Source organism: Notolepis coatsorum (genome assembly GCF_963971535.1).
Source record: "Notolepis coatsorum genome assembly, chromosome: 8".
NCBI lineage: Eukaryota > Metazoa > Chordata > Actinopteri > Aulopiformes > Paralepididae > Notolepis > Notolepis coatsorum.
This window is the reverse complement of record NC_140172.1, coordinates 72,118,051-72,128,968: the sequence shown is the minus strand read 5'-3', so window position 1 is coordinate 72,128,968 and position 10,918 is coordinate 72,118,051. Positions and strand designations below refer to the sequence as shown.

The 10,918-nt window shown below is 48.6% G+C and overlaps 1 protein-coding gene across 1 annotated transcript; it reads left to right on the top strand.

Moving 5' to 3' along the window:
• Positions 1-10,164: 10,164 nt before the first annotated feature.
• On the top strand, positions 10,165-10,500 carry LOC311233486 (potassium voltage-gated channel subfamily E member 2-like; the record flags this gene model as incomplete). Its single annotated transcript, XM_084320454.1, has 1 exon — positions 10,165-10,500. One exon carries the CDS (start codon positions 10,165-10,167, stop codon positions 10,498-10,500), a length of 336 nt encoding a protein of 111 aa, XP_084176580.1.
• Between the last annotated feature and the right edge of the window lie 418 nt (positions 10,501-10,918).

Here is a 10,918-nt window from a genome sequence, read left to right as displayed (position 1 = left end):
ACGGTCACTAGGTAGCGAGACACAGTAGCGCTCTGGCCAGCTGCACCTCCGTCTTTGGGGTCCGGAGCGTCAACTGGAGGCTGGCAGTGGGAGTGTATGAGGCCCAGGATTTACAAACCTGGTCCGGTACTCTGGTCTTCCTCCCTCTCTCTTGGGCAGTCAGCAGTACTCCCCAACACACCCTCACCCTCCACAATTGTCTCCTTAGCCCCCCCACACCTAATGACTGGATGGTAAAGAAATAACTTGGTTCCCCCCGCAAGCAGTACCCTCCCTCAGTAACACCAGAAACCTTACAGTGGGAAATGGAAGGTTGAATAGGAAGGGGTTAATAATGGATATATTACCCGCATCAAAGGGTTAGGGTTAGGGTCAATAAAAGACACACACACAGTGCTCCCGTTCTGGATGAGTGTTATTGTAACGTGGCCTAGTTACAACAATGCTACGTCTGGTGATTATTGCACCATGGGTATCAACACACAATAATTACACTGGCATAAATCAATTATATAATTACACCCAGGCACCAAGTGCTCTCACGGTACCCAGACTAAGTGCTGCCCACGTCTGGGCTGAACACAGTATCTACCTTCTCTAAGGGATTACATATACTGCTCCAGGTCGGTAATATGGGGAAGGAAGGGGGAACATAGGGGAGGAAAATAGAAGGATTCACTGAACGGGAAATATTATGAAACACACACCTTATCACGCTCAAAGAAAAGGAATGAAACAAAAGAGTGAGCCCACAAAATACCAGTAAAGTCCTATCTTAATGCCGGCATATATTGTTCGGGGTACCCCTATGGAATGGTAGTAGCAACGTTACTTTCGCCCCGCAGGCTGCACCACACTGTGTATTGTATAAGGAATCGGGAGCATCAATGCTCATTTGTACTCATCCGAAATGGCCGCCTCGCCACTCCACTGTTGTCTGGGAGGCAAGATGGCGTCGAACGCTCTCGGCGAGGATGTTAGCAGGCGGAGCTGGGCAGAGAGGCAGCGCCGGCTGAGAGCGTGTGCTGAGCGATGACGACCCCTGCTGGATGGGAGGAACTCCCGTAAGCCGCAGGCAGCCTGGTGCAGGTCTGAGTGAAGTCCGCCGGAGCAGGCTGAATGCAGGCAGCCGGGTGCAGGTCTGGTCGAAGTCAGCCGGAGCAGAATGGTTGTTGGCCCACGCTCGTCCTGGTGCGCGCACTCTATACCGCACACTGTAACTACTATAACTCGGTGGTTAAAGACTTGGATACTTGGTTAACCGCACGTTACTTATACCGCACACAGTAACTATCATAACCCGATTGCTAGTGCCTGGCTCTGTACTAATTGTTCATATACTATCGCTGGCACTGCTAGGATATCGTGTCCACTAGCCAGTACTTGTTATCACCCGTTGCTATCTCACGGGGCCCTCTGGCATAACGTCAGCAACAGGGCTCTCCAGAGCCCCCGTTAGCTGCGACTACTCGTTGTCCAAGTTCACTGCCGAAGAGGACGGCTTCCGCTTGCCTCCTCCATATATCACCTCCCAACTCTCTCCGCCACTCTCTGCCTGCTACCGCCCCCTGCTGGTCCCGCTTGCCAGTCACAAGGGGAGACGCATTGTAGAATATGATCCAGTACTGTCATTTATAATCCATATTCCAGTGCTCTTATGAAGGGGACGCTTGTGTCATTGTTCGTGTGAGTATCAATGAAACTATTTAGAATGTCTTTGTGTACAAAAGGGATATAAAACACCAGTCAGCAGTCCTGAATAATATACAATACTTTTCAGACTGCTACATGTGCAAATAAGTGAGTGGGCGTTTCTATTAACTTGCCACACCGACATGAGTAAAGTGTCATCCCCCGCCCACCCTCGGGTTCCCTTACTTACCTCCCGACTGCCTCCCCTCCCTACTGCTCCTGGCTGTTGAGGTGTAATAATTAAGTTCTTTGATTCGATTAAGGTCGTTCAGGTTATTGTGTTTGTTAACTTAACCATTTATAAGAAGGGAGATGTTATGGTGATGTTATTACCCCTCCTGCTGGTAATATGTAGGAACTGTCATCTCGGTCTGGAGACGACCGGATGGCTACGTCATCACATACGGCCCGGACTGGTGTGTCTGAGCGCGAGCTAGAGGCTGGCAGTTGTATGTATATCTGAGAGCATAATAATAAAGAAATCTATTGAAACATGGTGATCAGAAGTGGGATAGTTTAACACGCTAGAAAGTAAAGCAATTATGGCTGCTTTCGGAAATATCCCCGCTCCGGAGGGCATGCAGATGTCAGGAGATTCTTGCAAAAACTGGGAAATGTTCAGAGCAGAGTTTGAGGACTTTTCTCTAGCAACAGGTCTGACGGAGAAATCCGCGGAGATACAAGCCGCCACGCTGAGAAGAATAATGGGCAGTGAGTGTCGGCATATTTACATGCACAATCTTATACTGACTGTTGACCAGAAAAAGGACCCAGCTGCCATTCTGGACGCTTTGGAGGACTATTTTAAGCCAGCGAAAAACGTTATATACGAGAGGTACATTTTCGGCTGCTGCAAGCAGGAGGCAGACGAGCCGATTGACGGTTTTCGTCACCCGGCTGCGAGAGAGAGCGGCTACATGCGAGTACCGTGGGCTATGGGATGAGATGCTACGGGACCGGCTCGTATTGGGCATTTCAAGTGAAGGAACCAGACGCAGGTTGCTCCGGGAACAGGACTTGACATTGCCAGTAGCTGTGAAAATGTGTCGCCTGGCTGAGGTGACTGAGAAACGTCTGAGGACGATAGATGGAATACAAATGGACACAATAAATGCAACGGACAAGCAGCGGCGATACAGAGCTCAGGAGAGCTCCTCAACGAGACATGAGGTGACAAATTTGCTCATTGACTGTAAATACTGTGGTATTAATCACAAGAGAGGCAGAGATCAGTGCCCAGCATATGGCAAAGCATGCAGGTCCTGTGGTGTTGCAAATCATTTTGCAAAAGTATGCCAGGCAGGGGGCAAAATGAGTAGAGTAAAAAAAGTGCATATCGTAGAGGATACACCACGAGGAGCAGAGAGCTCAGACAACAAAGAACTGATCTATACTGCTGAATGTATTAGCACAGTACAGTCCCAGGGCCTCAAATGGTTTGCAATGCTGCGACTGAATGGCATAAAACAAGCATGTCAGTCGGATTCGGGGGCTACATGCAATGTCATGGGCAGGACAGTAAAGGAGAGACTATCGCCAAATACCCCTTTGCGGCCAAGCACTACAGAACTAAAGCTGTACTCAGGGCAGCTGATGCGATCGCTGGGGCGATATCACACAGACTGTGTCATCAAGGGAGTTAAGCACAGCCTTGTGTTTGAAGTGGTGGAGACTGAACAAAGTCCACTGCTTTCCGGTTCTACGTGTGTGCGTTTAGGGCTCATGACTGTCACTATTCCTGCAGAGCTCAACAAAGTTGATCAGTGCCTTAAGGGACCCTTAACCAAAGAGCAACTACTACGTTCATATGCTGATGTTTTCAACGACCCGGTGGAGTCAGTGCCGGGAGAAGTACACTTTGAATTGGACCCGAGTGTGACCCCAGTTCAATGTGCACCGAGAAATGTGCCAGTGGCATTAAGGGCACGGGTGAAAACGCAGCTGGAGAAATATGAGAGAGACGGACATATTGCTCGTGTCACTGAGCCGACACCCTGGATAAGCAACATGGTCGTGGTCAACAGAAAAGAAAAGATTCGACCATGCATTGACCCAAAGTTCCTCAATCAGGCACTGAAGAGATCACACTACCTCATGCCGACATTGGAGGACGTGCTCTACAAATTGCCCAAGGCGCGCATATTCACCCTGGTGGATGCCAGGGAGGCATTTCTCCAATGCAAGCTGGATGATGAGAGCAGCTGGAAAACTACGTTCTGGACACCTTGGGGTAGAATGAGGTGGCTGAAACTCCCCTTCGGGGTGTCTGTGGCTCCAGAAGTTTACCAGCGTAAGCAACACGAGCTGCTCGGAGACCTCAGCAGCGTCGAGCCAATCGCCGACGATATCCTCGTCGTCGGATGTGGGGACTCTGATATCGAGGCAGAGCGTGACCACGACAGTAAGCTGCTCGCACTGATGGAACGGTGCAGAAAGGTAAAACTCAGGCTCAGCATACCAAAGCTACAGTTCAAACTGAAGGCGGTTCAGTTTCATGGACACATACTGTCCTCACAGGGTCTGAGAATAGACCCAGAAAAGACCAGAGCAGTCCTGGACATGCCAACACCCACCGACGCCAAGGCTGTTCAGCGTTTCATCGGTTTCGTAACTTACCTGGCTAAGTTCCTGCCACGGCTGTCTGAGGTGTGTGAGCCACTTCGCCGTCTCCTAGACAAGGACAGTGTGTGGCACTGGCTGCCTAAGCACGACCAAGCTGTACAGGAAATAAAGCGCTTGGTGTCCACCACACCTGTATTAAAATACTATGACATCACCAAACCAGTCACAGTGCAGAGCGACGCCAGCAAGAACGGCCTGGGGTGCTGCATAACGCAGGCGGGACAACCAGTGGCGTTTGCCTCACGTGCACTTACGCCAACCGAGCAGAACTACGCTCAAATTGAGAAAGAATGTTTGAGCATTGTTTTTGCATGCCAACGATTCCACCACTACCTGTACGGTAGGGAGACAATCACAGCGGAAACAGATCATAAGCCGTTGATCTCAATCTTCAAAAAGCCGCTGCTCTGTGCCCCAAAGCGGCTTCAAAGTATGTTGATGCAGCTCCAAAATTACAACCTGGAAGTCACTTACAAGCCGGGGCCAGAGATGTATATCAGTGACACTCTAAGCAGAGCAACAACACAGGACAGGGGGTCAGATATGACACACACACAGCACAGTGTGCGCCATAGAGGGAGAGCAGGCCGCGTTTATGCACGTTGACCAGGCACAACACCTCAACGTTACTGACCACAGGTTCCGCCAGATCCTGCAGTACACAGAGGTTGATGAGAAACTACGGGACTTGAAGTCGATCGTGCTGCGGGGGTGGCCGGATACGAAGGAGGACGCACCTCTGAGTGTGAGGGACTATTGGTCCTTCCGTGATGAGATCAACATGCAGAATGGAGTGCTCTACAGGGGGCAACGTGTTATCATACCTAGGGCACTGAGGTTGGATATGCTGGGCAGAATTCATGCAAGCCACATTGGTGGGGAGGCGTGCTACAGGCAGGCTAGGGACACGCTATTCTGGCCAAATATGAGAGGGGAAATCAAGGACCACGTGTCCAACTGCCCAGCCTGCAATGAATATGCACGAGCACAGCAAAAGGAGTCAATGATGTCTCACAATATTCCAGAGCGCCCATGGCAGACAGTGAGCATGGACCTCTTTTCCTATGCAGGGAAAGACTTTTTGATTATGGTCGATCATTATTCTGCTTTCTGGGAGGTTGAGCCACTCCCAGACATGTCAGCTGACACAATCGTCACTCGTTGCAAAGCCCAGTTTGCTCGTCATGGCCAACCAGACTGTGTGATTTCAGACAATGGGGGGTGCTTTGAATCTGCTAGGTTCGGGATGTTCGCAAACAAATGGGGGTTCACCCATATCACTTCCTCCCCCCACCACCCGCAGGCGAACGGGAAAGCGGAATCGGCAGTCAAGATAGCGAAAGCCTTATGCAAGAGGGCCAAGCTAGATGGCACAGATGTATGGATGGCTATACTGCAGTGGCGCAACACGCCCACTGAGGGGATGGGCAGCAGCCCGGCGCAACGCCTCATGTCACGCAGGCTGAAGTCTTCGCTTCCGGTAGCGCCTAGTCTGCTGCAGCCCTGTGTGACAGTTGGTGTCACTGAGAGACTCAGGCTGAAAAAAGGTGTGGCTAAATTACACTATGACAGGGCAGCCAGGGACCTCCCTGACTTGAACATTGGGGACCAAGTCAGAATGCGTCCGTTGCCTGGCGATCGTACAGGGCGGTGGCGGCTCGGCTCTTGTCTGAAGAGAGTCGCACCACGATCATTCCTCGTTGACGTTGAGGGGACTCTCTACAGGCGTAACAGAGTGGACCTCCGGATGGCAGAACGGGCAGCACAGAGGCGGGAGGGAGTTTCAACTCCTCAGGATGAGACACTTGAGCAGAATCTGCCCATACCTGACTGTGCAGAAGGCATCACTGAGGCTGGGGAGGAGAGACTGATAGACTGTGGGGGGGGGGGGCAGACAGGTGAGCCTCACAGCCCACAAACTCACCACTCACCTGCAGCACCGTCAAGCACCGAGAGGCCCGCTGCCCGACTGCGTAGCGGCCGTTGGTCGCGACCACCTGTGAGACTCAATCTGTAGGCCGCAGGCTTCACCGACCCAAGGCTGAAGGCCTATGGACTTTTGGGACTTACTGTTATGTTAAAAAAAATCATTGTCATTATGTGGATGTTAAGGAGAAGGAAGGAAAGGAGAGAGTCGTTACGCTACTGTTACTCTAGCTGTTATATTACCAGCTGTTACATTACTGGCTGTTGAGGTGTAATAATTAAGTTCTTTGATTCGATTAAGGTCGTTCAAGTTTGTTAACTTAACCATTTATAAGAAGGGAGATGTTATGGTGATGTTATTACCCCTCCTGCTGGTAATATGTAGGAACTGTCATCTCGGTCTGGAGACGACCGGATGGCTACGTCATCACATACGGCCCGGGCCCCGGACTGGTGTGTCTGAGCGCGAGCTAGAGGCTGGCAGTTGTATGTATATCTGAGAGCATAATAATAAAGAAATCTATTGAAACAACTGTGGCTCTATGTTCTTGTGTATTCATATTGTTCCCTGTTTCCCTGTGGTTCTATTTTTCTTTTTTGCCTATTGTCAGCGACTTCGGGTCATTGAGAAGCGCTATATAAAATAAATAAATAATAATTTTATTATTAAAGTAACAACGAAGATTAATTTAGCTGACTGGAAACGGCTCTGAAGCAAACAAAACAACAGTAATCAGCCAGTAGGGATCTGCGGAGGGCACTGCGGAGGGCACTATATAGGGATAATGGGAAGTGTTGAATGAATGAATGAATGAATGAAAACTTTATTTAACAGATTGCAGAATGGGTACAATACAGTACGGCTCAATACACACAATTGTTAAGGTTTGATTGATTGAATTAATTGAAAAGTTTATTAACAGATTGCAGAATGGGTACAGTACAGTACAGCTCAATACATACAATTGTTAAGGGGATGCAGACCAGAGAAAGACTTTCGTCTTGTTTACATCAGGGTCCCCCATTTTCAATTCATCATAACATATATGACATACATGACATACAGATAGACAGTACTGCTACATCTATACATTTATGACATATCAGATTTGCAAATACAGTACTGTTTGTGATACAAAAAGTGTCCAGAAAAAGAGTGTAATTTATATACATTTGACGTAGAAACTGTACATTGGGGGAGGTTGGGTGGGTGGGGTGGGGTTGGGTGGGTGGGTGGGGGACACTGTACACTGTACATTGGAATACTGACAAAGCCATACTTGGTCATTTACTGTACAACTGGGTTAGGACATTTGTAGGGGCCAGTTTCGAATGGCAGTCTCCCGTAGGTGTTCTTTGAGAGTGTTTTTGAAAGTGGGTAGTGATTCACATTCCTTTACAGCTTTGGGTAGGGCGTTCCACATTGATGTGGCATAATTGCGAAACGTGTTTACCTGGCACCAGGTACTGGAACGCTGGTGCCAGGACAGCCTGCTCCTGAACATTGGTAAAACCAAGGAGCTGATCGTGGATTATAGGAGAGGACAGCAGGAGACACACACACCACTGATGATAAACGGGGCTACCGTGGACAGGGTGAGCAGCTTTAAGAACCTGGGGGTCCACATCTCAGAGGATCTGACATGGTCAACACACATAGACACAGTTGTAAAAAAGGCGAAGCAGCGCCTCTACCACCTGAGACAGTTAAGGAAGTTCAGAGTATCGGGGAAGATACTCCAGTCCTTCTACTCCGGAGCTGTAGAGAGCATCTTGACTGGAAACATCACTGCCTGGTATGGAAACAGCACGGCATAGGACAAGAAGGCCCTACAGAGAGTGGTGCGCTCAGCCGAGCGTACCACGGGTATTGCACTACCTCCCCTGCAGGCAGTGGCGGCTCTACCACTAGGGGCGCTCGGGGCGCCGCCCCCCCTCAGGCCCTACCCTGGTTATATGAGAGAAGAAGAAAAATACGTTTTTAGTTTTTTGTTTTATAGCCCTATAAATAATATAAACATGTTTAAAATTAATAATATTTACTCATTTTAAGTATGTTTGTGTTTCCAATGCACAATATAACGTTATTATATATATAAAAAAAAAATCGTTTTCTTGAACAGGAAGTGACTCACTTTTCCTTTTTTTTATTATTTTTTTGTATTTCTCGGCCCGGGCTAGACGCGATAGCGCTCTGAGTGCGCGTCACGGTTTGATCGCTGTATCCGTCACAGCCAATCAGTGCGTAACGCGTTGTGCGTTGAAATATGACTATTATGTTGGAATCCGGGCGCGATTTGAAGCGGTCTAGCCAGTAGCGTCAAGAATTTCTGTAGCCGCATTTCGCGGAGACGCTCTCTGATTGGCCGAATCCAATTTCTAATGTTCCAATTCTAGCTTATTCCTAGGTTGGTCCGTTGGTGGTAGAGATAGTTGTGTTGTTGTGAGATGCATGCAGCTGTTTGTCTTAGAGCGTGCCGTGACTGCAAGTTCTTTAGACTGTTAAGCTTAGGCACTCTTTCAAAGTTGGTTAAGGTTAGAGTTTGTCTTAGAGCATGGCGATAGAACGCCAGGTAGTTTGCAGTCTGTTCGACGCGGAAATGGACAAAGGAATGAAGTACTTGTGTTGTGTGGTGCTGCTAACAAGCTAACACTTGGCTAACAAGCTATATGGCGGATGCAGTCTGGACACAGTGGACAGTGGTCTGGAATACATCAACAGTGGATTATACACTTTATCAAGGCAAGCCCTCCTGCCCTGGACGTGTCAACTAAACAGTGAGTCTCTCTCTCTCTCTCTCTCTCTCGCTCTCTCTCTCTCTCTCTCTCGCTCTCTCTCTCTCTCTCTCTCTCTCTCTCTTTCTCTCTCGCTCTCTCTCTCTCTAATTTCGCCGCGTGTGGGGCATAACCACTCAGACAATGAATGGTAACTTGTTTAAAATGAAGAGACATACAAATGTGTTTATTATTGAATGGATCTGACATCATCTGAGAGAGAGAGAGAGAGAGAGAGAGCGAGAGAGCGAGAGAGAGAGAGAGAGAGAGAGAGAGAGAGAGAGAGAGAGAGAGAGAGAGAGAGAGAGAAAGAGAGAGCTGTGCGTGTTTGTGTTGGGCTATTGTAAACGTGGTTGCATTTGACTGACTGATCATATATTGATCGATGGCAATGGTGATAATATTCGCCAATGCGTGCCTTGTACATGTTTGCAAAATGTTTGGTATAGCGCCCCTAGTGGCGAAGCATCCACGAGCCGCTACTGCCTGCAGGCTCTATACAACAAGAGGTGCAAATCCAGAGCCTGCAGAATAATGAAAGACCCTCACCACCGCAATAACAGCCTGTTCCAGCTGCTGAGGTCAGGCAGACGCCTGCGAACCCCAGCTACTAGGACAGAGAGGCTTCGGCTCAGCTTCTTCCCCCAGGCCATCAGAGCCTTGAACAATGAACACTGAGTGCCACAGAACACTGAACTCTCCACACACAAGCACACATGAGCACACACACGACACGCACGCTGTGCACGCTCGCACACTAGCAGCCACTTTAACATGAGCAGGCACACACTCATGCTGCACACGCCCACACTTATGGCCACAAAGGAAAGGTCACTTTAAAAATAGTATAGCAACAGTAACAGTGTATTGCACTACCAAAGGACCTAGCATGTCCTACATGCTCTGTAAATAACTATGTACAGATACCGAGATGTCCCACTATGTTACCTGTTTATTGCACAATGTTGTTTTTATTGGATTCTATTATATGTTGTACTACTGTATTGCACATCGTTGCGGGCAAGACCACCCGCATTTCATTGTATACTTGTATGCCGTGACAAATAAAACTCTTGACTTGACTTGATATAATGTAGGACAGATCCCTATACTGATTGGAACTCATCCCAGGTTTGTCCCTCCCACAGTATGAACATGCCGTCTGATTGGTCCAACCTGACGCTCCACCTAGAGGACTCGCTAACAGACGCTTTGGGCCATTACCTGGACCAGTGGAGGAGAAACCAGACGGCCACGGCACAGGCCCTGGACCACACACTGGCGGAGGAGAACTTCAGGAACGTGGTCTGGTACCTGGCAGTGATGATCGGCATGTTCGCCTTCATCATGGTGGCCATCCTGGTGAGCACGGTGAAGTCCAAGAGGAGGGAGCACTCCAACGACCCGTACCACCAATACATAGAGGAGGACTGGACCGCTCAGCTACAGCAGAGCTTCACCATCAGCAACCCCGCGGCTAGCTGACCAACACAGCCCCGCTATACACTACCCTGCGGCTAGCTGACAGCCCTGCTATACACTACCCCGCTATACACAGCCGTGCTATACTCAATACTTTGATGAACATTGTTACTCAGCTCAGCTGTAACAGTTGTACCCTTCCTGATGACTTGTCTTACAGAACCTGTAATCGCTTTGGATAAAAGTGCCAGCTAAATGACTAAATGTAAATGTAAATGTAATGCTATACACTACCCTGCTATACACTACACACAAACTCATTATCTATAATTAAATACACACAAACTCATTATCTATAATTAAATACATAGGCATTGTTTTTAATTAAATCAAATAAGGTGCCACAATACCATTTGATTATTGTGTGTAGCTTTGCACCAAAACAAATATAATAGGATTTTGGATCCAGAGGAAAAAAGCA